This window comes from Apteryx mantelli, chromosome 40 (genome assembly GCF_036417845.1).
Source record: "Apteryx mantelli isolate bAptMan1 chromosome 40, bAptMan1.hap1, whole genome shotgun sequence".
Lineage (NCBI taxonomy): Eukaryota > Metazoa > Chordata > Aves > Apterygiformes > Apterygidae > Apteryx > Apteryx mantelli.
The window spans coordinates 363,432-388,861 of record NC_090017.1 but is presented as its reverse complement, the minus strand read 5'-3'; the positions used below and the strand labels follow the sequence as shown (position 1 = coordinate 388,861).

The 25,430-nt window shown below is 70.2% G+C and overlaps 3 protein-coding genes across 3 annotated transcripts in view; all 3 read right to left on the bottom strand.

The window, feature by feature from the left end:
• MINK1 (misshapen like kinase 1) overlaps window positions 1-5,586 on the bottom strand; it is a 31,358-nt gene extending 25,772 nt beyond the window's left edge. The window contains 6 exon segments of the mRNA XM_067315053.1: window positions 1,316-1,426; window positions 2,573-2,619; window positions 2,622-2,697; window positions 4,064-4,120; window positions 4,266-4,331; window positions 5,490-5,586. Coding sequence (XP_067171154.1) covers window positions 1,316-1,426; window positions 2,573-2,619; window positions 2,622-2,697; window positions 4,064-4,078 — 249 coding nt within the window. The 5' untranslated portion in view covers window positions 4,079-4,120; window positions 4,266-4,331; window positions 5,490-5,586.
• Window positions 5,587-6,957: 1,371 nt separating this feature from the next.
• Window positions 6,958-10,608, bottom strand: PSMB6 (proteasome 20S subunit beta 6). The gene is given in 9 exon segments (XM_067315012.1): window positions 6,958-6,999; window positions 7,001-7,095; window positions 7,847-7,876; window positions 7,879-7,944; window positions 7,947-7,989; window positions 8,512-8,641; window positions 8,754-8,885; window positions 9,434-9,501; window positions 9,907-10,608. Coding segments are annotated over 9 exon segments (1,005 nt in total). The 5' UTR covers window positions 10,306-10,608.
• Window positions 10,609-25,022: 14,414 nt separating this feature from the next.
• SERPINE1 (serpin family E member 1) overlaps window positions 25,023-25,430 on the bottom strand; it is a 6,319-nt gene continuing 5,911 nt past the window's right edge. Inside the window, exon 9 of the mRNA XM_067315011.1 lies at window positions 25,023-25,189. Coding sequence (XP_067171112.1) covers window positions 25,023-25,189 — 167 coding nt within the window. The remainder of the gene's footprint in view (window positions 25,190-25,430) is intronic.

Below are 25,430 nucleotides of genomic sequence, written 5' to 3'. Positions count from 1 at the left end.
GGTGGGCGCATACCACGCACACAGCACGCACACGGCACACGCCGGGATCTGCACGCGTGTCAAGCAGGCACACGCCACGCACACGGCTTGCCCATGGTGCGTACCAAACCCTGCACATGCCATGAACACGCGTGCGATGCAGGGCACACAGGGAGGTGACACGGCACACGCACAACGCTGCCCTGCAGGCCCTCCCGGCACGCGTGTGCGCTGCGTGTGCGATGTGTGTGGTGCATGTACAATGCGCGTGCCGCGTGTGCGCCGCATGCACACCGCGGGACACGCGTGTCACTCACCCAGAGAATCTCCTGGCACACGTAGGCAATGCGTGTGCAATGTGCTCACCATGTGTGCAAACACGTGTGCACCGCGGGACACGCGTGGGGCTCACCCGCAGGATCTCCCGGCACACGTAGGCGATGTATGTGTGATGCTGTTTGTGCGCCAGGGGACACGCGTGTCACCCGCAGGATCTCCCGGCACACGTGTGCGACGCGGTATGCGCGAGGGGACACGCGTGTCACTCACCCGCAAGATCTCCCGGCACACGTAGGCAATGCGCGTGTGACGCGTGTGCGACGCATGTGCGCAAAGGGACACGTGTGTCACTCACCCGCAGGATTCTCCCGGCACACGTAGGCGATGCGTGTGCGACGGGTGTGTGCGACGCGTGTGCGCGAGGGGACACGCGTGTCACCCGCAGGATCTCCCGGCACACGTGTGCGATGCGTGTGCGGCGCGTGTGCGACGCGTGTGCGCGAGGGGACACGCGTGTCACTCACCTGCAGGATCTCCCGGCACACGTAGGCGATGCGTGTGCGACGTGTGTGCGACGCGTGTGCGCGAGGGGACACGCGTGTCACTCACCCGCAGGATCTCCCGGCACACGTAGGCGATGTATGTGTGATGCGTGTGCGCCAGGGAACACGCGTGTCACCCGCAGGATCTCCCGGCACACGTGTGCGACGCGTGTGCGCAAGGGGACACGCGTGTCACTCACCCGCAGGATCTCCCGGCACACGTAGGCGATGCGTGTGCGACGGGTGTGCGACGCGTGTGCGCGAGGGGACACGCGTGTCACTCACCCGCAGGATCTCCCGGCACACTGTGCGACGCGTGTGCACCACGGGACACGCGTGTCACTCACCCGCAGGATCTCCCGCACACGTAGGCGATGCGTTGTGACGCATGTGCGACGCGTGTGCGCGAGGGGACACGCGTGTCACTCACCCGCAGGATCTCCCGGCACACGTAGGCGATGCGCGTGCGACGCGTGTGCGACGCGTGTGCGCGAGGGGACACGCGTGTCACTCACCCGCAGGATCTCCCGGCACACGTAGGCGATGCAGTCCTCCTTCAGCGCGTTGCCCTTCGTGTTCTTCACCAGGTCCGTGACGGATCCGGCGCCGCAGAACTCCATCACCAGCTGGCGGGGAGGGGGGACGGGATCAGCGCTGCCCACGGATCCCCACGGATCCACCACGGATCCATGGATCCCCCCCGATGCCCCTGCGTCCTCCCTGGACCCCCAAATCCCCCCGATCCTCCCTCAGCCCTCTGCGTCCCCCCCCCCAAAAATCCCTGCTGGATCCCTCCCAGGATCCCCAAATCCCTCTGAGATCCCCCCCAGATCCTTCCTGGATCCCCCCCTGGACCCCCAGATCCCCCCCAGTCTTCCCTCAGCTCCCTGTGCCCACCCCGGATCCCTCCTAGAGTCCCCCCAGGATCCCCAGATCCCTCCTGGATCCCCCACTGGATCCCCAGATCTGCCCCCAGACCCCCAAATCCCCCCCCAGTCTTCCCTCAGCTCTCTGCGTCCACCCTAGATCCCTCCTGGATCCCCCCTGGACCCCTGGATCCACCCCAAAGCCCCCAAACCCTCCCTCAGACCCCCAAATCCCCCCGTAATCCTCCCTTAGCCCCCTGCATCCCCCCGGATCCCTCCTGGATCCCCGGATCCACCCCGAAGCCCCAGATCTCCCCCTCAGACCCCCAAATCCCCCCCTAGTTCCCCTCAGGACCCCCAAATCCCCCTGTAATCCTCCCTTAGCCCCCTGCATCCCCCCCCAGATCCCTCCTGGATCCCCCCTGGACCCCCCAAATCCCCCTATAATCTTCCTTTAGCTCTCTGCATCCTCTCCAGATCCCTCCTGGATCCCCCCTGGACACCCGGATCACCCCCAAAGCCCCAAACCCTCTCTCAGACCCCCAAATCCCCCCTGTAATTCTCCCTTAGCTCCCTACATCTTCTCTGGATCCCCCCTGGACCCCTGGATCCCCCCCAAAACCCCAGATCTCCCCCAGATCGCCCCCTCAGACCCCCAAATTCCCCCTAGATTCCCCATAGGACCCCCAAATCCCCCCCTAACCTGCCCTTAGCCCTCTGCATCCCCCCCAGATCCCCCCCAAAGCCCCAGATCTCCCCCAGATCCCCCCTCAGACCCCCAAATCCCCCCCGGGTCCCCCCAGGACCTCCCAATCCCCCCTAACCCGCCCTTAGTCCCTGCATCCCCCCCGGATCCCCCCGGATCCCCCCCCGGCTCCCGGATCCCCGCGGAGGCCGGCGGCTCACCCAGAGCTGGTCGTCGTTGCCGGGGGGGCTCTTCTTGACGAAGGCGCGTAGTAGGTGGCGATGTTGCGGTGGTGCGAGTACTTCTTCAGCATGTTGATCTCCTGCTTGATCTCCTCCTCCTCGTCCTGCCGCCGCGCCGCGCCGCGGCAGTGTCACCCGGGCAGCGTCACCCGGATGCGCGTGTGTCCCCAACAGCATCACCCGGGCGTGCGTGCGTCCCCCCAACAGCATTACCCATGTGCGTGTGTCCCCCCCAACAGCGTCACCCCGGCACGTGTGTCCCCCCAACAGTGTCACCCGGGCGCGTGTGTCCCCCCGCGGCGTCACCCGGGCGCGTGTGTCCCCCCAACAGCGTCACCCGGGCGTGCGTGTGTCCCCCCAACAGCATTACCCATGCGCGTGTGTCCCCCCAACAGCGTCACCCCGGATGCGCGTGTGTCCCCCCAACAGCGTCGCCCGGGCGTGGCGTGTGTCCCCCCAACAGCATTACCCATGTGCGTGTGTCCCCCCAACAATGTCACCCGTGTGCATGTGTCCCCCCAACAGCATTATCCATGTGCGTGTGTCCCCCAACAGCATTACCCATGTGCGTGTGTCCCCCCAACAGCGTCACCCCGGGCGCGTGTGTCCCCCCGCGGTGTCACCCGGCCGTGTGTGTCCCCCCAACAGCGTCACCCAGATGCGCGTGTGTCCCCCCAACAGCATTATCCATGTGCGTGTGTCCCCCAACAGCATCACCCGGGCGCGTTTGTGTCCCCCCAACAGCATCACCCGGGTGCATGTGTCCCCCCCAACAGTGTCACCCGGGTGCATGTGTCCCCCCAACAGCGTCACGCGCATTGCGTGTGTCCCCCCGCGGCGTCACCCGTGTGCATGTGTCCCCCCAACAGCATCACACAGGTGCGTGTGTCCCCAACAGTGTCACCCGGGTGCGTGTGCCCCCCACAGCGTCACCCGTGCACGTGTGTCCCCCCAACAGTGTCACCCGTGTGCGTGTGTCCCCTGTGGCGTCACCCGGGTGCATGTGTCCCCCCACGGCATTGCGTGTGTGCGTCTCCCCAACAGTGTCACACGGGTGCGTGTGTCACCCCAACAACATCATGCATGTGTGCACGCGCCTGTGTCTCATGGTGTCACGTGTGTGCGTCCCCCACGGTGTCACACATACACATGTATGTGTCCCCCCCCCCGCGGGGTGACGTGTGTCCCACACCCTGGCATCACGCGTGTGCCCTCACAGCATCGCACATGTGCCCCCCACGGTGCCATGCGTGTGTCCCCAGGGCACCATGTGTGTGTCCCCCACCGCAGCATCATGCGTGGTGTCCCCACGGCGTCACACGCGTGTCCCCCACCCTGGCATCATGCGTGCATTTCCCCCCCCTCACGGTGTCACGCATGTGTCCCCCACCTAGCGCCACGGATGTGTCCACCCGGCACCACATGTGTGTGCCCCCCCCACGGCGTCACACGTGTCCCCTCCCCGCTCACCTCTGTCACGTCCATGACCTTGATGGCAGCCAGCTGCCCCGTCTTCACGTGCCGGCCCTGGGGGACACGGATGGGACACGGATTGGGGGGGGGAACGACACATGTGAGGAAGGGGCCCAGGCGTCCGGGCTGCCCCTCTTCAACCATCCCGGCGCTGGGGGGGGCCACACACGCGTGTCACCGCATGTCACCGCCGCCTCACCTTATAGACCTGCCCGTACGTCCCGTTGCCGACCACTTCCACCAGCTCGAAGATGCCGGCGGGATCCTGTCGTGGGGGGGGGGGGACACACAAAAAAGGGGGGGGGGGTCACGGAGGGGACCCAGAGGGAGCCCAGGCGTCCGGGCCACCCCCCCCCGCGTATAAATAACCCCGGGAAAGGCGGTCGGCGCGTCCTGCCATCCGTCCCGGGCGCCCGCTGGGAGCCGCCAAGCGGGTTACGGAGCCCTGCGGGGGGGGGGGGGGGGCAGGGGGGGGCGGCGCCGCGCGTCAAGGACAGCCGGGAAGCGGGGCAGGGGTGCGGGGGGGGGTGCAGGTGGGTTCCCCCCCCCCCCCCGGCAAACACGTGGGGGGGTTTTGGGCCCCAAACGGAGCGAGTTTGGGCAAAGCGGGCCGCTCCGATTTCCGCCGGCCCCGGAGCAGCGGCTCCAGAGTGGGAGCGTCGCTGGGGGGGGGAGCCGGGACCCCCCCCCCCCCCCCGCAGCGTGACCCACTTCCAGCCTGGGTCAAGGGCAGAGCAGCCCCCACCCCCGGGCAAAAGCCCCCCCCCTTATTAGGGGGGACCCACACGTGGGGACCCCGGTGTGGGGCTGGGGGAGCCCCGGGGGGGGGGTTCAGCCCCACTGCCCAGCTGGGGGGGGCACCGGGAGGGAGTGAAGCCTTTCTGACCGGCCTAAGGGGGGCACTGGGGGATACTGGGGAGGCACTGGGGGAGGCCGGGGGGGTCTCCAGGTGGTGACAGGTCATTCTAGCCCACCAGTAAGAGGCCAGGGGGATACTGGGGGGCACTGGGGGATACTGGGGGGCACTGGGAGACACTGGGGGCACTGGGGGAGGCCAGGGGGGTGTCCGGGGGGGTGGCAGGTCGTTCCGGCTCACCAGTAGAGAAGCCAGGAGGATACTGGGGGATACTGGGAGGCACTGGGGGGCACTGGGGGAGGCCGGGGGGGTTCCTGTGGGGTGACAGGTCATTGTGGCTCACCAGTAGGGAAGCCGGGGGATACTGGGAGGCACTGGGAGAGGCCACCCCGGGTGAAAACCCGTCAGTCCCGGGGCGGAGGGAGGAACGACCCGGCTCGGAGGCCTCCGGGGGAAGGGGGGGGGGGGTCCCTGCCGTGACCTTTGCCCCCCCGGGGCCCGCCCCCTCCGCGCCCTTTGACCCCTCCCCTCCCCTCCCCCACCCCGCCGCCCTTTGACCCCGCTCACCCTGAGGGAGGAGAGGTCGATGTCGTCGAGGCTGCGGGGCGGGTGCGGGGTCCGCCATGGCGGCGGGAGGGACGGGGGAAGCCGGGGGCGAAGGGGAAAGGGGAATAAAAAGGGGGGGGGGGATCAGCGGGGCCCCATGGGGAGGGGAAGGGGGGGGGAACGGGCCGGGGCGGCCCCCGCTGCGGCCGCCGCTCCGCCACCGACTGACAGCGCCCGCGCCGCCACCCACCGCACTGCGCAGGCGCGGCCGCGCGCCGGGGGAAGGGAGGGAGGGAGGGGGCAGGAGGAGGAGGAGGAGGCGCACTGCGCAGGCGCGGCGCCGCCGGGGCGCACTGCGCAGGCGCTGGCGCGGGAGGGGGGGCGGGGGCGGGTCCCCGGCGGCGCGGCGCATGCGCGCTGCGGAACCGAGGATGGGAGGGGGGGCGCGCGCGCTCCCGCCCGCCCGAGGCGCGAGGGCGCGGCCGTTCCCGCCCCTTTTTTCCCGCGCCGCGTGTGGAGACGGTGACGTCACGGGCGAAGCGCCTGAGGGGTGGGTGGGGGGGGGGAGGGGAAGGGAAGGGACCCAGGTGTCCGGGAAAAGGGGGGACCCCGAGATCCGGGGGGGGAATAGTGATGGGGAACCCCAATAACTGAGAGGGGGAAGGAGTAGGGGGCCCCGGTGGGGGGGGAAGTGAAAGGGAACCCCAATACCTGAGGGGGAAAATGGGGGAAAAAGGGGCCCAGGCGTCCGGGAGAGAGGGATGGTGAAGGGGAACCCCAATACCTGAGGGAGAAGGGGCGGGAAAGGGGCCCAGGCGTCCGGGAGAGAGGGACGGTGAAGGGGAACCCCAATACCTGAGGGGGAAAATGGGGGGAAAAGGGGCCCAGGCATCTGGGAGAGAGGGACGGTGAAGGGAACCCCAATACCTGAGGGGAGAAGGGGTGGGAAAGGGGCCCAGGCGTCCGGGAGAGGGACGGTGAAGGGGAACCCCAATACCTGAGAGGGGAAAGGGGTAAAAGGGACCCAGGTAAGGGGGGGAAGGGGCACCCCAATATTCAGGGGTAAAAGGGGCAGAAGGACCCAGCCATCAGGAAAGGGCGCAGGACAGCGAAGGGGGAACCCCAATATTTGGGGGGGGGGGGGGAAGCACAAGGACGCAGGCGTCCGGGGTGCGACAGGGGATCCCAACCAGGGGAGCAAAGCGCAGGGGAACCCAAAACTTAGGGGTGATGGAAGGAACCCCAAGATGCTGCAAAAAAGAAGGAAAAAGGGACACTGGTGTCCGGGTGGGGGGGAGGAAGAAGGGGGAAACGGGGACCCAGGAGTCCGGGCCGGGGTCCCCGGGCGGCGCAAGAGAGCGGAGGCAGCGTGGGTGGGTGCCGTTTATTGCCCCGCTCAGCGGCGCCGACCCTCGAGCCGGGGCCATTAATTGCCCCCCTCCCTCCCCCAGCTTCCTGCCCTCCCACCCCGGACCCTCCACCGCCCCCCTCAGGCCGGGGGGCCCCCGTCGCCCCCGGGCAGGTCGGGGCCCGGCCAGGACACGGCGCTCGACCCCCTGCTCCGTCACCGCCGCCAGCCGGATCACGCCGCCGCTGGAGCCGTCCCGCGCCATGGCCAGCGCCAGTGCTGCAGCGACACAAGCGAGGGCGGGGGTGAGGCCCGGACGCCTGGGCCCCTGCCCCGCACCCCCTACAACCCCCCCCAGACGCCTTGGGTCCCTGCCCCGCACCCCCTACAGCCCCCCCCGGACGCCTGGGTCCCCTCCTTGACTCCCTACAACCCCCCCGGACGCCTGGGTCCCCTCCTTGCCCCCCTACAACTCCCCCCGGACGCCTGGGTCCCCTCCTTTCCCCCCTGCAACCCCTCCTAGACCCCTACAACCCCCCCCGGACGCCTGGGTCCCCTCCTTGCCCCCCTACAACTCCCCCTTGCACCCCCTACAACCCCCCCCCAGACGCCTGGGTCCCCACCTTGCCCCCCTGCAACCCCCCCCCGCATCCCCTACAACCGCCCCCAGATGCCTGGGTCCCCCTCCTTGCCCCCCTACAAACCCCCCCGGACCCCTACAACCCCCCCCAGATGCCTGGGTCCCCTCCTTGCCCCCCTACAACCCCCCCCAGATGCCTGGGTCCCCTCCGTGCCCCCCTACAACCCCCCCCGGGACACCTGGGTCCCCTCCTTGACCCCTACAACCCCCCCCGTACCCCCTACAACCCCCCCCCAGCTGCCTGGGTCCCCTCCCACCGGACACCTGGGTCCCCCGTCCCCTTTCCTCTACCCCTCCCGTCCCCCCCCAACCCAGACACCTGGGTCCCCTTGTCCCTGTCCCCCCCCTCCCGGACGCCTGGGCCCCCCCCCCGGCCGCCGGGGCCCCCACCGCGGGCGGCGAAGTCCTCGCACTGCGCTGGCTCATGCCGGGCCGGAAGGAGGCGTCGACGAAGCCGTAGACGTAGGAGCTGCCGGAGCCGCCCACGAGAAGGGCTGGCGCACGAGGAGCCCCCCCATGGGCACCGCGTACACCTGGGGGGGGGGACACGGGGGTCAGGGGGGACACGGGGGGCCATGTGGGGGGCGGAGGGGGCACCGCGGGGGCCAGAGGAGCAGTGTGGGGGGCACAGGGCAACAACGTGGGGGGCAGGGAGGCACCAGGTGGGGGGGGGGGGGACTGGAGGGGCTGGGAGCAACGTGGGGGGCACCAGGGCCTCAAGGGGCTGGGAGGTGCCTGTGGGCAGGGGGATGCCGTGGGGCAGGAGAACACCATGGGGCAGGGCTGGGGGACACTGTGGGGCAGGAGAACACCATGGGGCAGGGCAGGGGATGCCATGGGGCAGGGGGATGTGTGGGCAGGGCTGCGGGACGCCGTGGGGCTGGAGAACACCGTGGGGCAGGGCTGGGGGACGCCGTGGGGCAGGGCTGGGGGACACCTGCCTACTGTCACCCCATTCCCAGCAGGTCCCAGGGCCGCCGTGGGGGCAGGAGGACCGGCGCCGTGGGGCAGGGACCGCCGCCGTGGGGCGGCCGTGGGGCGGCCGTGGGGCTCACCTGCCCGCCGCGGCGGCGGTCCCAGCCGGCGACGATGATGCCGGCGCTGAGCTCCTCGCGGTAGCGGTAGCAGGTCTGCTGGAAGAGGCTGGCGGCCGTGTGCACCAGCGGCGGCTCGTCCAGCTCGATGCTGGGGGGCGGCCGGGGCCGGGGGTCAGACCCACGGCGGGGCCCCCCCACCCCCCCGCGCCCCACGGCGGCCCCCCCCGCGCCCCACGGCGCCCCCCCCCTCCCCGCCCCACCTGTGGAAGGCCAGCTGGTAGGCCACGGCGTCGGCCACGGCCTGCGTGTCGGCGGCGGAGCCCGAGCGGCAGCAGAAGATGCGGTCGTGGATGGGCGTCAGCTTGTCCGTCACCCGGTTGGCGATGTAGGACCTGCGGCGGTGACAGGTGACGCGGTGACACCGCCATGGCGGCGGTGAGGGCTCCGGAAACCACCCCCCCCCCTTTCCCCGGGACAGCTCCAAGGCTGGGGGACGCCCAGCCGTGACCCTGGTGTCAGGGTTCCCTTGGCGACAGCCTCCCTGGCAACGCGCCTGGCAACGGGGAGCCCCTGGCAACGGGGAGCCCCTGGCAACGCGCCTGGCAACGGGGAGCCCCTGGCAACGGGGAGCCCCTGGCAACGCGCCTGGCAACGGGGAGCCCCTGGCAACGGGGAGCCCCTGGCAACGCGCCTGGCAACGGGGAGCCCCTAGCAACAGGGAGCCCCTGGCAACGGCCCTGGCAACGGGGAGCCCCTAGCAACAGGGAGCCCCTGGCAACGCGCCTGGCAACGGGGAGCCCCTAGCAACAGGGAGCCCCTGGCAACGCGCCTGGCAACGGGGAGCCCCTAGCAACAGGGAGCCCCCCGGCAACACCCCTAACAACAGGGAGCCCCTAGCAATGGGGAACCCCCGGCAACACCCCCGGCAACGGGCGCTCACCCCGTGGTGGTCCGCGAGTCAGCCCCGATGACGACGCCTCCGTCGAACTCCACGGCTATGATGGTGGTCTGTGGGGGGAGGGGGGGCAGGGTGAGGCCCTGCCGTGGGGCTGCCCCACGGCCGCGGGGAACCCCCTGCGCTACCTCATGGCCGCGGGGAACCCCACCCCCCCCGCGGGTCTGCCCCCAGCCCCACTGCCACGGAGAGGAGCCCTCCCGCCCCCCGCCCCAGCCTTTCCTGCCCCATAGCTCCCACCCCCCAGGGTCCCTCCTGCCCCAATAACTCCCCCTCAGGGTCCCTCCTGCCCCATAACCCACTCCATGAAGCCCCCTCCTGCCCCATAGCCCCCCCCGTGAAGCCTCCTCCTGCCCCACAGCCCCCCCCCCCCCGGCCCTCCGCTCCCCGGGGCCCTTCCCGCCCCACACGGGTCCCCTCCGGCCCCGCCGCCCCCGGCAGCCCCCGGCCCCGCTCACGCCGGTGCTGACGGCCTCCGCGGTCCAGTCCCGGTGTAGAGCCGCGGGCCCCGGCCCGGCCCAGGGCCCGGTACCAGTCCAGGCCCCGGTACCGGTGCCGATACCGGCCCACGGCTCCGCCGCGCCCGCCTGCACCGTCACCGCCGCCATCTTCCCGTCGCGCCTTGCGACGCGGCCGTAACGCGCGCGCCGCTTTGCGGCGAGGTAGCGCCGCGCTTTCGCGACGTCCCGGCCGGCCGCGCTTGGCGGCAGCGTGGCGCGCACCCCTCTACCTCCTCCCCGCCTGTGCGCTGCTTTACGGCGGCGTGGCACCGCGCTTTCGCGACGTCCCGGCCGGCCGCGCTTGGCGGCAGCGTGGCAGCCGAAAACGCCTTCGTTGGGGTGTTTCTGTATCGGCATGACGTCACCAGCGTAGCCTCTGACATCTTGTAAGAGACTCGCCTGCAGCGCTTAGCGTGGCACGCTAGGGCTGGTGTTATGACGTCATCATGCGCGAATCACAACGATGATGTCATAAGGCTTAAGAAGCAGCAGCATCCGCATTGTGCATGACATCATTGCGGCAGGTGACATCATCACACCGCCCCGACGTCTCCCTGCCCTGCCACAGCGCTCCCAAATCACCCCTGTTGTGCAGCGCGACATCACCCAGCATGGCAATGCGGCTGCGACGTCATCGCCTCCGGTGACATCACCCGGGCACAGGCCCCGCCCCCACCATGGCCCCTCCCACACCAGGGGGCGGAGACACAGCTGTCAATCAAGCGCTTTATTGCCCCGGCTCCTGCCTGGGGTTGTCAGGGGGGTCCCCAATAATGGGGGGGGGGGGGGGTGTCACCCGGACGCCTGGGTCCCCGGGGCGGGGGGTCACCCGGACGCCTGGGTCCCCCGGGGCGGGGGGGGTCACCCGGACGCCTGGGTCCCTTGGTCCAGCCGAGGGTGGCTCAGGTCGGGGGGGCGGCTGCGACCCCCCCCCCGCCCCCCGGCTCCGGGGCCTCGTGGCGTCTCTAAGGGGGAGGGAAGAGGGGCAAGGGATCAGTGGGGTGCCCCCCCCGGGGCCCAGGCGTCCGGGAGCCCCCCCCCCCCCCCGCCGCGGGGGCCCAGGCGTCCGGCACTCACGGGGGGCGGGGGGCCGCGGAAGACGGTGGTGAGGGCCGTGGGGCGGCGCGTGGGGCGCAGGGCCGGGGGCGCCCGCAGCTCCGCCAGCAGCCGCTGCCCCCCGGGCGAGGGGCGGCACATGTGGAAACAGGGGGGGCCTGGGGGGGCGTCAGAACCCCCCCCTGGACCCCCAATAACCCCCAGACCCCCCAGAAACCCCCCGGACCCCCCAGACCCCCCAGGACCCCCCCAGACCCCCCAGAAACCCCCCGGACCCCCCAGACCCCCCAGAAACCTCCCTGGACCCCCAATAACCCCCCAGGACCCCCCCCAGGTCCCCAATAAACCCCCTGGACCCCCCAACACCCTCCCAGCACCCCCCAGACCCCCAATAAACCCCCCCCCAAGGCCCCCCCACCCCCCAGGACCCCCCACAGTCCCCCAATACCCCCAGAACCCCCCCCGGCCCCCCAATACCCCCTCTAGCCCCCTATCACCCCCCAGGGCCCCCCAGGACCCCCCTGGCCCCCCAAGTCCCCCTCAGGACCACCCTGCGCACCCCAATACCCCCTCAACCCCCCAGTGCCCCCCCCCAGATGCCCTTCAGCCCCCCCCAAACCCTCCTGGACACCCCAATACCCCCCAGGGGACCCTGATCCCCCCCCCAGGGCACCCTAAAATCAGGCAGACCCCCCCCAAAACCCCCCCAGGGACCCCGATTCCCCCTCAGGGGACCCCCAACCCCCCCCCAGGAGCCCCCCCAACCCCCCCGTGACCCCCAATCCCCCCCCCCACGGCTCTCACCCCCCAGGGCCGTGGGGCTGGTCGGGGGGGCCGGGCCGTTTTGGGGGGGCTCGGAGGGGGCCGGGGGCGTCCGGGGGGGCTGGAAGAGACAGAGGGGGGTGAGGGGGGGTGAGGGGGACCCCGGGACCCCCCCCCCGCGGCCCCCCCCCCCCGGTTACCTGCCCCTTCTCCATCCCGGCAGGGAGGGGCTGGAAGAGAGGAGAGACGGGAGCGTTTGGGGGGGGGCCCAGGCGTCCGGGTGACCTCAGCCCCCCCCCAGAAGGGGCCCCAGGCGTCCAGGTGACCCAACCCCCCCCTCAGAGGGGGCCCAGGCGTCCGGGTGACCCCAATCCTCCCCCCCAGAAGGGGCCCAGGCATCCGGGTGACCCCGATTCCCCCCCCCCAGAGGGGACCCAGGCGTCCGGGTGACCCCAACCCCCCCCCAGGGGGCCCAGGCGTCCGGGCGCCCCCAGGCCTCACCGCGGGGGGGGGCCCTGGCTCCGCTGCCCCCCGGCGCTGCCCGACGCTGCCCCACCCCCCCCCTCGGCCCCCCCCTCCGCGACGTTAATCGTTAACCCGGGGTGGGGACAAGGTCCAGGGGTGGAGGGGGGGGCCCAGGCGTCCGGGCGCCCCCGCCCTGCCCCACCCACCCCGGGGGCCCAGGCGTCCGGTTCCCCCCCCCCCCCCCAAGCAGGAACAAGCGGCACCGGCGCTGTTGGCTGGAACGAGTTTAATGAGGGGCGGCCGGGGGGGCAGCTGTGGGGCCGGGGGGGCGGTTGTGGGCCAGGGCCGGTGGGAGGGGGGCAGCTGTGGGGCCGGGGGGGGCGGTTGTGGGGCTGGGGCTGATCAAAGGGGCAGTTGTGGGGCGGGGCGGGGGGCAAATGTGGGGCAGAGACTGGTCGAGGGGGCAGTTGTTGATTGGGGCTGGTTGAGGGGGCAGTTGTGGGGCTGGGGGGGGGCAGTTGTGGGCCAGGGCTGGGTCGAGGGGGCAGTTGTGGGGCTGCGGGGGCAGTTGTGGGGACAGGGCTGGTCGAGGGGGCAGCTGTGGGGGTTGGGGGGGCAGTTGTGGGGCCAGGGCTGGTCGAGGGGCAGTTGTGGGGCTGCGGGGGCAGTTGTGGGGCCAGGGCTGGTTGAGGGGGCAGTTGTGGGGCTGGGGGGGGCAGTTGTGGGGCCAGGGCTGGTTGAGGGGGCAGTTGTGGGGCTGCGGGGGCAGTTGTGGGGCCAGGGCTGGTCGAGGGGGCAGCTGTGTAGTTGGGGGGGGGCAGTTGTGGGGCCGGGGCTGGTCGAGGGGGCAGCTGTGGGGCTGGGGGGGGGCAGTTGTGGGGCCAGGGCTGGTCGAGAGGGCAGTTGTGGGGCTGGGGGGGGGGCAGCTGTGGGGCTGGGGGAGGCCACAGGGGGCCGAGGGGAGGTCAAGGGACAGTTGAGGGCCTGGGGGCCACCAAAGGGTGGTCGAGGGATGGTCACGGGGGTGGCCGAGGGTCCAGGGATGGTCGAGGGGTGGTCAAGGGACGGTTGAGGGACAGTCGAGGACCTGGGGATGGCTGAGAGCGGCCGAGGGTCCAGGGAAGGTCAAGGGATGGTCAAGGGACACTTGAGGGACGGTTGAGGGACAGTCGAGGACGTGGGGACGGCCGAGGGTGGCTGAGGGTCCAGGGATGGTTGAAGAGAAGCTGGGGGAAGCCCAGGGATGTTCGAGGGGAGGTTGAGGGTAGTTGAGGGTCCCGGGAAGGTCAAGGGACGGTCGAGGGACAGTCGAGGACCTGGGGATGTCCGAGGGTCCAGGGATGGTCAAGGGATGGTCAAGGGATGGTTGAGGGACAGTTGAGGACCTGGGGTGGCTGAGGGTCCAGGAATGGTTGAAGGACGGTTGAGGGACAGTCGAGGACCTGGGGACGGCAAGGTGGCCGAGGGTCCAGGGAAGGTTGAGGGGAGGTTGAGGGTGGTTGAGGGTCCAGGGAAGGTCAAGGGAAGGTCAAGGGATGGTTGAAGGACAGTTGAGGGGACAGTTGATGACCTGGGGACGGCCAAGGGTCCAGGGAAGGTTGAAGAGAAGCTGGGGGAGGCCCAGGATGGTCAAGGGACGGTTGAGGGACAGTCGAGGACCTGGGGACGGCCAAGGGTGGCCGAGGGTCCAGGAAGGTCGAGGGGTGGTTGAAGGATGGTTGAGGGACAGTCGAGGACCTGGGGACGGCCAAGGGTGGCCGAGGGTCCAGGGATGGTTGAGGGGAGGTTGAGGGTGGTTGAGGGTCCAGGACGGTCAAGGGGTGGTTGAGGGACAGTCGAGGGACAGTCGAGGACGTGGGGACGGCCAGGAGGAGGCGAGGGGAGGTCAGGGGCCGCCGAGGACCCCGCAGCGGCCGCGGCGCCGTTGGGGGCCGTTCCGTTCCGTTCCGTTCCGATCCGATCCGACCCGGTCCGGCGCGTGCCGGCGCGTGGGGGCGGCGCCTCAGGAGCAGCAGTAGAAGAGGACGTCGTTGAGGCCGGTGTCGTCGCGGCTGCGCTGCGGCGCCTCGACGCGGGTGCGGAGGCCGCAGAGGGCGCGGGCGGCCGGGCAGGCGGGCGCTCCAGTTGCCCCAGGCGCCGCGCGGGCCCCCGGCGCCGGCCACCACCGTGCCGTCGGAGCAGGCCGCCTCCAGGTCGTTGGCCGCCGTGTCGTCGCGCAGCCCCCGCGGCGCCTCCACCCGCAGCCGGAAGGCCACCAGGCGCCCGGCGCGCCCGCAGCCCCGCGCCGCCGACCACTCGCCCCACCTGCGGGGACCCGCCAGCGTCACCCCGTCAGGACGCCCCGTGGCCACCAACCTCTGCCCCTTATAGACGCCCCGTGGCCACCAACCCCTACCCCCTATGGATGCCCCATGGCCACCGACTTCTGCCCCCTACAGATACTCCATGGCCACCAGTGTCACCCCATGGCCACCAACTTCTACCCCTATGGAGACCCCATGGCTACCTGTGAAAGCCCATAGTGACACCCCATGGCCACCACTGTCACCCATCAGGACACCCCATGGCCACCAACTTCTACCCCCTATGGACGCCCCATGGCCACCAGTGTCACCCCATGGCCACCAACTTCTACCCCCTATGGAGACCCCGTGGCTACCTGTGAAAGCCCATAGTGACACCCATGGCCACCAGCATCACCCATGGCCACCAACCTCTACCCCCTATGGACACCCCATGGCCACCAGTGTCACCCCATCAGGACACCCCATGGTCACCAACCTCTCCTCCCTATGGACACCCCATGACCACCAGTGACACCCCATGGCCACCACTTCTACCCCCTATAGACGCCTCATGGCCACCAGTGTCACCCCATCAGGACGCCCCGTGGCCACCAACTTCTACCCCCTATGGAGACCCCATGGCCACCAACCTCTGCCCCCTATGGAGACCCCGTGGCCACCAGCTTCTACCCCCTATGGAGACCCCATGGCCACCAGTGTCACCCTATGGCCACCAACCTCCGCCCCCTATGGAGACCCCGTGGCCACCAACCTCTGCCCCCTATGGACGCCCCATGGCCAACAGTGTCACCCCATGGCCACCAACCTCTACCCCCTATGGACACCCCATGGCCACCAACCTCTACCCCCTATGGACGCCCCATGGCCACCAGTGTCACCCCATCAGGATGCCCCATGGCCACCAACTTCTACCCCCTATGGATGCCCCATGGCCACCAGTGTCACCCCATCAGGACACCCCGTGGCCACCAACCTCTCCTCCCTATGGACACCCCATGGCCACCAACCTCTACCCTGTATGGACACCCCGTGGCCACCACCATCACCCCATAGGGACACCCCATGGCCACCAGTATCACCCCATGGGGACACCCCAGGGCCACCAACCTCTTACTCCATAGGAGCACCCCATGGCCCCTGCCGTCACCCCACAGGGCCACCCACCTTCACTCCCTGTGGACACCCCATGGCCCCCGCCGTCACCCCACAGGGCCACCCCACGGGCCCCCCCCCGTCCCCGGCACTCACAGCCCCTCGCTGGAGGTGACGGTGCCCTTCTCGTCGCAGAGCAGCCGGATCCCGTTCAGGGCCGTGTCATCCCGAAAGATGCCCTGGGGGGGGCTCGACCTGGGGGGCACCGGAGCGGGGGTGTCACCTGGTGTCCCCCGTGTCCCCTTGTGTCCCCTAATGTCCCCCCTGTCCCCACGCACACCCACATCCCCGTGTCCCCTCGTGTCCCCAATGTCCCCCCTGTCCCCACGCACACCCACATCCCCGTGTCCCCTCGTGTCCCCCAATGTCCCCCCTGTCCCCACGCACACCCACATCCCCGTGTCCCCTCGTGTCCCCTGTGTCCCCACGCACACCCACATCCCCGTGTCCCCTCGTGTCCCCCAATGTCCCCCATGTCCCCACGCACACCCACATCCCCGTGTCCCCTCGTGTCCCCCGACGTCCCCGTCCCACCTTCAGCTGGAAGCCGGTGGCGTAGGAGCCCTTGGGCAGAAACTCGGGCTCGCCCCACTCGCCCCACGGCCCCCCGTTGTCCACGGAGATCTGCACCAGGTCGTCCTTGACGGTGGCGTGGCCCCCCCAGGACAGGGCCAGCAGCAGCAGGGCCAGGGCCACCCACGCCGGGGACACCGGGGACGCCGCCATGGCTGGGCCCCCCCGCGCGCCCCCACTGCCCTTTATAGCCCCGCGCGGGGGCAAAGGCCCCGGGGGCACGTGGCCGCCGTGGGCCGCCGGGACGGCCTGGAGCAGGGCCCTGCCGCCGCCGGGGCTTGGGGTGGGGGTGGGGGGGCTGCGGAGACTGGGGGGGACTGGGAGGGACTGGGAGGGACTGGGAGGGACCAGGGAGAACCGGGACGAGAAGGGACGTGGTGGATTCTCCGGTGTCTTGTATAGGGTTGTGCGCGTGTGGCCTCCACCCCAGGGGTCTGGAGGGGCAACTGGGGAGGGACTGGGGCAACTGGGGGGGGGGGGCTGGGATGGGGACGTGGCGGATTCTCCAGTGTCTCGTATAGGGTTGTGCGCGTGTGGCCTCCACCCCAGGGGTCTGGAGGGGGGCTGGGGGGGGCTGGGACAAGAAGGGAGGTGGTGGATTCTCCGGTGTCTCGTATAGGGTTGTGCGCGTGTGGCCTCCACCCCAGGGGTTTGGAGGGGCAACTGGGGAGGGACTGGGCAACTGGGGGGGGGGGGGCTGGGATGGGGACGTGGCGGATTCTCCAGTGTCTCGTATAGGGTTGTGCGCGTGTGGCCTCCACCCCAGGGGTCTGGAGGGGGGGCTGGGGGGGGGCTGGGACGAGAAGGGAGGTGGTGGATTCTCCGGTGTCTCGTATAGGGTTGTGCGCGTGTGGCCTCCACCCCAGGGGTCTGGAGGGGGGGCTGGGGGAGGGCTGGGACGAGAAGGGAGGTGGTGGATTCTCCAGTGTCTTGTATAGGGTTGTGCGCGTGTGGCCTCCACCCCAGGGGTCTGGAGGGGGGGCTGGGGAGGGCTGGGACGAGAAGGGAGGTGGTGGATTCTCCAGTGTCTTGTATAGGGTTGTGCGCGTGTGGCCTCCACCCCAGGGGTCTGGAGGGGGGGCTGGGGGAGGGCTGGGACGAGAAGGGAGGTGGTGGATTCTCCGGTGTCTCGTATAGGGTTGTGCGCGTGTGGCCTCCACCCCAGGGGTTTGGAGGGGGGGCTGGGGGGGGGCTGGGATGGGGACGTGGCAGATTCTCCGGTGTCTCGTACTGGGTTGTGCCATGGCCGCTTCAGCCCTCCCCCCCCCCCCCATGGCCTTGGCCCCGGCCGCATCCGCCCCCTTTCCCGGGGCTCCCGTTGGCTCGGCCGCGCCGGGGGGCTGAGCTGGGCCTGGCTCCGGCGGCCGCTGCCCCGTCCCCGGCCTTGTCCCCGTCCCTGTCCCCATCCCCTCCGGACACGGAGACCTCCCTCGCGGGCAGAGCGGCTTTTAACGGCGCCCGGCCCCGGCCTGGGGGCCACGGGCAGAGTTAAGGACGCAGCGGGGCCGGGCCCGGGGTCGGGGCTCTCCTTGGGGCCCGTGGGGACCCACGGGGCGGCTCCAGGATGTGGGGTGGCTCCAGGACACCGTGGGGCAGCTCCGAGACGTGGGGCAGCTCCGGGACCCCCTGGGGCAGCTCCAAGATGCTGCAGGGTCCCAGGACACCGTGGGGCAGCTCTTGGACATGGGGCGGCTCCAGGACGCCATGGGGCAGCTCCAAGGTGTGGGGCAGCTCCAAGACACTGGGAGGTCCCAGGACGCCGTGGGGCAGCTCTTGGACATGGGGCGGCTCCAGGACGCCATGGGGCAGCTCCAAGGTGTGGGGTGGCCACAAGGCTCTGGGGGGGGTCTCAGGACGCTGTGGGGCAGCTGCAGGGCGCCGTGGGGCAGCTCTTGGACATGGGGCGGCTCCAGGACGCCATGGGGCAGCTCCAAGGTGTGGGGTGGCCGCAAGGCTCTGGGGGGGGGGTCCCAGGACGCCGTGGGGCAGCTGCAGGGCGCCGTGGGGCAGCTCTTGGACATGGGGCAACTCCAGGATGCCGGGGGGCAGCTCCAAGATGTGGGGCAGCTACGAGGCACCGGGGGGCCCCGGGGCTCCGTGGGGTGGCTGCGGGGCTCCGTGGGGCAGCTGTGGGGCGCCGTGGGGCAGCTGCGGGGCTCTGTGGGGTGGCTGTGGGGCTCCGTGGGGTGGCTGTGGGGTGCTGTGGGGCGGCTGCGGGGCTCCGTGGGGCAGCTGTGGGGCACCGTGGGGCTCCAGGGCTCCGTGGGGCAGCTGCAGGGTGCTGTGGGGCGGCTGTGGGGTGCCGTGGGGCAGCCAGTGCCGGTCGATCTCCTGGACGCTGTAGCTGCTGCCGCCACAGGGCCGAGCTGGGGCCGCCAGGAGCAGCGGGACGAGGAGGAGGAGGAGGAGGAGGAGGAGGGCCGAAGGCTCCTGCCAGTGGCGCCATGGCGAGGCGGGCCGGGTCCCGGGGCGCAGATATATCCAGGCCGGGGGGCGGCGGGGACGCGGGCCGGAGCGTGTCGGAGCGTGTCGGAGCGTGTCGGAGCGTGTCGGGACGCGCGTGGGCAGCCCCGTGTTCCCGGGGGCGCGGGGACGCTGGAGCGGGACACGGAGCCCCTGTCCCCACGGGAATGGGGACACTGGGGCCAGGGGCAGGGGGACACCGGAGCTGGGACCCAGACCTGTGTCCCCACGGACATGGGGACACCGGAGCCGGGGGTGTGGGGACACCAGAGCTGGGACACAGACCCCATGTCCCTACGGGCTTAGGGACACCAGAGCTGGGACACGGGTGTCCCCAGGGATGTGGGGACACGGACCCCATGTCCCCTTGGGCATGGGGACACCAGAGCCAGGACCCACAGCCTGTGCCCCTATGGGCTTAGGGACACCAGAGCCGGGACATGGACCCCCGCGTCCCCATGTCCCCATGGGTGTGGGGACACCAGATCCAGGACCCAGCCCCCCCATGTCCCCATGTCCCCATGGGTGTGGGGACACCGGATCCAGGACCCGGCCCCCACCCCCCATGTCCCCATGGGTGGTGGGACTCCCGGGAGGGGACATGCTCTCCCGCAGGAGCGGGGGACAGGACGTGCATGTCCCCAGGGGGGGTGTCACGGTGGGGCTATAAGGTGCGGTGGCCCCGGCCCCCCCCCCATGTCCCCCGATGCCGGGGGGCCGCCACCACCCTCGCCGAGCCCCCCCCCCCCCGTGGTGTCCCCGTGTCCCCTGCCCGGCCACCTCGGGGCGCACGATGGCGGCACCCAGGGCCTCTGGGGACCCCCGAGCTCTGCCGGCCTGGGCGCTGCGCCCGCAAGGTGAGGGGACACGGGGGGGGGACACGGGGACAGGGGGACATGGGGGGACATGAGGATGGGGGACATGGGGACACAGGGATGGGGGACATGGGGGGACACAGGGACAGGGGAGACGGGGACATGGGTGACATGAGGACATGGGGACAGGGGACATGGGAATGGGGGGACACAGCAATTGGGCACATGGGGACACAGGGACGGGGGGGACATGGGGGGACATGGGGAATGGGGGACATGAGGACACAGGGACGGGGGACATGGGGAAATGGGGGGACACGGGGACAGGGGAGACGGGGACATGGGGGACATGAGGACATGGGGACTGGGGACAGGGGACATGGGGACAGGGGGACACAGTGATTGGGGGACATGGTGACATGGGGGCACAGGGACGTGGGGACATGGGGACGGGACACAGGGACAGGGGACATGGGGACAGGGGGACACTGGGATGGGAGGACATGGGGACACAGGACATGGGGACAGGGGGACACGGGGAACATGGGGATGGGGGTGACATGGAGCCGGGGGGGGGGGGAGGACACAAATCCTGAGTCGGGACACGGAGCCGGGAGGGGACACGTGTCCTGGTGGGGGACACGGATCCGGGGGAGGGGATGCGGATGCGGGATGGGTGGGACCCGGATACGGGGAGGTATGCGGATCCTTCTGGGGAACACGGATCCGGGGGGGGGGGGAAGGTGGGTCCGGAGATGGGGGGGGACACGTATCCTTCCGGGAATGCGGATCCAAGGCGGGGGGGGGGGGAGGACCCGGATCCGGGAGGGGACACGGATCCTTCTGGGGAACACGGATCGGGGGGGGGGGGGGGGGGGAAATGTGGATCCGGATGGGGGGGGGGATGCGGATCCTTCTGGGGAACGTGGATCCGAGGGGGGGGACGCGGATCCGGGATGGGGGGGGGGATGCGGGTGCCGATCGCCGCTGACCCCCCCGGCGCAGGCAGAGCGGTGGCAGCTGCCCACCAAGGCCCACGGGGGGGGTCGGGCAGCTCCGCAGCTGGGGGCACCGGGCGCTGGGAGGCACTGGGACACACTGGGACACACTGGGAGGCACTGGGAGCACTGGGAGGCACTGGGACACACTGGGACGGGAGCTGGGGGCTTCTCCAGGGTCTCGTATAGGGTTGTGCATGGGGTGGGGAGGGGGAACTGCCTCTCCCCTGGGGCTGGGGGGCCCTGGGAGCACTGGGAGGCACTGGGAGGCACTGGGACACACTGGGACACACTGGGAGGCACTGGGACGGGAGCTGGGGGCTTCTCCAGGGTCTCGTATAGGGTTGTGCATGGGGTGGGGAGGGGGGAACTCTGGCCTCTCCCCTGGGGCTTGGGGGGGCCCTGGGAGCACTGGGAGGCACTGGGAGGCACTGGGACACACTGGGACACACTGGGAGGCACTGGGACAGGAGCTGGGGGCTTCTCCAGGGTCTCGTATAGGGTTGTGCATGGGGTGGGGAGGGGGAACTGGCCTCTGCCCCGGGGCTGGGGGGCCCTGGGAGCACTGGGAGGCACTGGGACACACTGGGACGCACTGGGACACACTGGGACAGGAGCTGGGGGCTTCTCCAGGGTCTCGTATAGGGTTGTGCATGGGGTGGGGAGGGGGAACTGGCCTCTGCCCCGGGGCTGGGGATCTGCGAGGCTCTAGGGGGACTGGGAGGCACTGGGAGGGACTGGGGACAGACTGGGGGGACCGGGATGGGGAGGGAGGCGGTGGATTCTCCAGGGTCTCGTATAGGGTTGTGCTGGGGGGGGTGGCAGGGGAATGCCCCCCCCCCTTGAGGGCCTGGGGTGCTGGAGGGACTGGGGGGGACTGGGGGGGGACTGGAGGCAGGAGGTGGCTTCTCCAGTGTCTCGTATAGGCTTGTGCACAGACTGGGGGGGGGGGTCAGACTCTGCCCCAGGGTCGGGGGTTACTGGGGGGGGGGGTCGGGGGGGTGTGGGGGGGGGTGAGGCAACTCGGACGCCGCGGTGGCCACCAAGGCCGAGTTCGCTGGGCACCTCGGGGGGGGGGGGGCGCTGGGGGTGACGGGAGCCCCCGCAGCCCCCCGGGGCCCAACGGCCTCTGCCTGCTCTGCTGCGCCCGAGCCCCCCCCCCCCCCCGGAACGCCTGGTTCTGCCCCCCCAAAAAAACCCCTGGTGCCCCCCCCCCCCCCGAAACACGGGTGCCTGCACCAAAGGCTGCAGAGAAAAACATCCCCCCCCCAAAAAAAAGGCAGGGACCCCCCCAAATACAGGCCCCCCCCCCCCGTGCCCCCAGTAAGGCCTTTGCAGGGACCGGTGGCCCCGGAGCGTCGCAGGGGGGATTTGGGGGGGGGCAGGCGGGGGAGGGCGGTGCATCCGGCTCGGACCTGCCAGGAAAAGCCGGGAAAGGCCCAAGGCCGAGGGGGGGGGGGCAAAATCCGGAGCTGGGGGGGGGGGGGGGGGATGACGCTGCCACCGCTGCCGGTGCCCCAACCCCGGACGAGACCCCGGAGAATCCCCTGCTGCCCTTCCCATCCCGGTCCCATCCCCCCCCCCCACCAGACCCCCCCCAGTTCCTCCAGTCCCCCCTGTCCCAGTTCCTCCAGTCTCCCCCAAGCACAACCCCCCCCCCCATGCACAACCCTATACGAGACACTGGGAATCCACCGACTCCCATCCCAGTTCCCCCAGTGCCTCCCAGTTCCTCCAGACCCCCCCCCCCGTTACTCCAGTCCCCTCCCAGTCTCCCCAAGCCCTGGGATAGAGGCTCCCCCCCCCCCCAAACGCACAACCCTATACGAGACACCGGAGAATCCACCACCTCCCTTCCCATCCCAGCACCCCCCAGTCCGTCCCAGTCCCTCCCCAGCCCCCTCCAAGCCCTTGGGTAGTAGCCACCCCCCCCCCCCCCCTTCCCAGAAAACCAACCGCTGGCACAACCCTATACGAGACACCGGAGAATCCACCACCTCCCATCCCAGCCCCCCCCCCCCCCAGTCCGTCCCAGTCCGTCCCAGTCCCCCCAGTCCCTCCCCAGCCCCCTCCAAGCCCTTGGGTAGTAGCCAACCCCCCCCCCCCCCTTCCCAGAAAACCAACCGCTGGCACAACCCTATACGAGACACCGGAGAATCCACCACCTCCCATCCCAGCCCCCCCCGCCCCCAGTCCGTCCCAGTCCCTCCCAGTCCCCCCAGTCCTCCCCAGCCCCCTCCAAGCCCTTGGGTAGTAGCCACCACCCCCCCCCCCCCCCCGGAAAAACCGACCTCCGGCACAACCCTATACGAGACACCGGAGAATCCGCCGCGTTCCCCCCCCCCGCCCCCCCCGCAGCTTCCTGGCGGCCTTTGCCCCCGCGCGGGGCTATAAAGGGCGGCGGGGCGCGCGGGGGGGCCCAGCCATGGCGGCGTCCCCGGTGTCCCCGGCGCGGGTGGCCCTGGCCCTGCTGCTGCTGGCCCTGCCCCACAGCTGCCACCCCCACGGGGTCCCCGTGGGTCACATCTCCGTGGACAACGGGGGGCCGTGGGGCGAGTGGGGCGAGCCCGAGTTCTGCCCCAAGGGCTCCTACGCCACGGCTTCCAGCTGAAGGTGGGACGGGGACGTCGGGGGACACGAGGGGACACGGGGATGGGGGTGTGCGTGGGGACATGGGGGACACGAGGGGACATGGGGATGTGGGTGTGTGTGGGACAGGGGGGACATTGGGGGACACGAGGGGACACGGGGATGGGGGTGTGCGTGGGGACACGGGGGGACATTGGGGACATTGGGGACATGGGGATGGGGGTGTGCGTGGGGACACGGGGGGACATTGGGGACATTGGGGACATGGGGATGGGGGTGTGCGTGGGGACACGGGGGGACATTGGGGGACACGAGGGGACACGGGGATGTGGGTGTGCGTGGGACAGGGGGGACGTTGGGGGACACGAGGGGACACGGGGATGTGGGTGTGCGTGGGGACACAGGGGACATTGGGGGACATGAGGGGACATGGGGAAGGGGTGTGCGTGGGGACACAGGGGACATTGGGGACACGAGGGGACACGGGGATGAGGGTGTGCGTGGGGACAGCGGACATGGGGGGACACGAGAGGACACGGGATGAGGGTGTGTGTGAGGACACGAGGGACATTGGGGGACACGAGGAGACGCGGGGATGTGGGTGTGCATGGGGACAGGGGGGACATTGGGGGACACAGAAGGACATCGGGGACGCAGGGGGACAGAGGGGGACGGGACGTATGGGGGACACAGAAGGATGCTGGGTGACACGAGGGGACCGGGGGGACACGGGGGGGACGCGGGGGACGGGTGACAGCCCCTCGGCGTCCCCAGGTCGAGGAACCCCAGGGCTCCGGTGACGACACGGGGCTCAACGCCATCCGCTCCTCTGCGGCGGGACGGGGACCGTCACCTCCTCCCAGGGCGCGTGGGTACCGGGATCCCCCGCGGGGACGAGGGGCGGCCACCGGTGGGGCGGGGGGGGAACGGGTCCCCTGTGTCCCCATGGGGGCTGACAAGGTGCCCCCTTGACCCCACACGGGCTGGTTGCTCCCCCATGGCCCCACATGGGGTTGATGGGCCTCCATTGACCCACACAAGGTGGTTGCTCCCCATGGACCCCATAAGAGGTTGATGGGACCCCATTGACCCCACATGGGGTGATGGGACCTCATTGACTCCATACAGGGTTGATGGGACCCGTTGACCCCACACGGGGTGGTTGCTCCCCATTGACTCCGCATGGGGCGATGGGGACCCATAAGGGGGGTGGTGGGACCCCAGCGACCCCATAAGAAGTTGATGGGACCCCATTGACCCCAACACAGGTTGCTTGCTCCCCATTGACCCCACATGGGGTGATGGGACCTCATTGACTCCATATGGGTTGATGGGACCCCGTTGACCTCACATGGGGTGGTTGCTCCCCATTGACCCCACATGGGGTGATGGGACCCGTAAGGGGGTGGTGGGACCCCAATGACCCCATAAAGGGATGACAGGACCCAACTGACCCCACACAGGGTGATGGGATCTCATTGACTCCATACAGGGTTGATGGGACCCCCGTTGACCCCACATGGGGGGTTGCTCCCCGTTGACTCCTCATGGGGCGATGGGACCCATAAGGGGGTGGTGGGACCCCAGAGACCCCATAAGAAGTTGATGGGACCCCATTGACCCCACACAGGTTGCTTGCTCCCGTTGACCCCACATGGGGTGATGGGACCTCATTGACTCCATACAGGGTTGATGGGACCCCGTTGACCCCACATGGGGTGGTTGCTCCCCGTTGACTCCGCATGGGGCGATGGGACCCATAAGGGGGTGGTGGGACCCCAGCAACCCCATAGGGGGTTGATGGGCCTCCATTGACCCACACAAGGTGGTTGCTCCCCATGGACCCCATAAGAGGTTGATGGGACCCCATTGACCCCACATGGGGTGATGGGACCTCATTGACTCCATACAGGGTTGATGGGACCCCGTTGATCCCACATGGGGGTGGTTGCTCCCCGTTGACTCCGCATGGGGTGATGGGACCCATAAGGGGTGGTGGGACCCCAGCGACCCCATAAGAAGTTGATGGGACCCCCATTGACCCCACACAGGGTGATGGGACCTCATTGACTCCATATGGGTTGATGGGACCCCGTTGACCTCACATGGGGTGGTTGCTCCCCATTGACCCCACATGGGGTGATGGGACCCGTAAGGGGGTGGTGGGACCCCAATGACCCCATAAAGGGATGACAGGACCCAACTGACCCCACACAGGGTGATGGGATCTCATTGACTCCATACAGGGTTGATGGGACCCCCGTTGACCCCACATGGGGTGGTTGCTCCCCGTTGACTCTTCA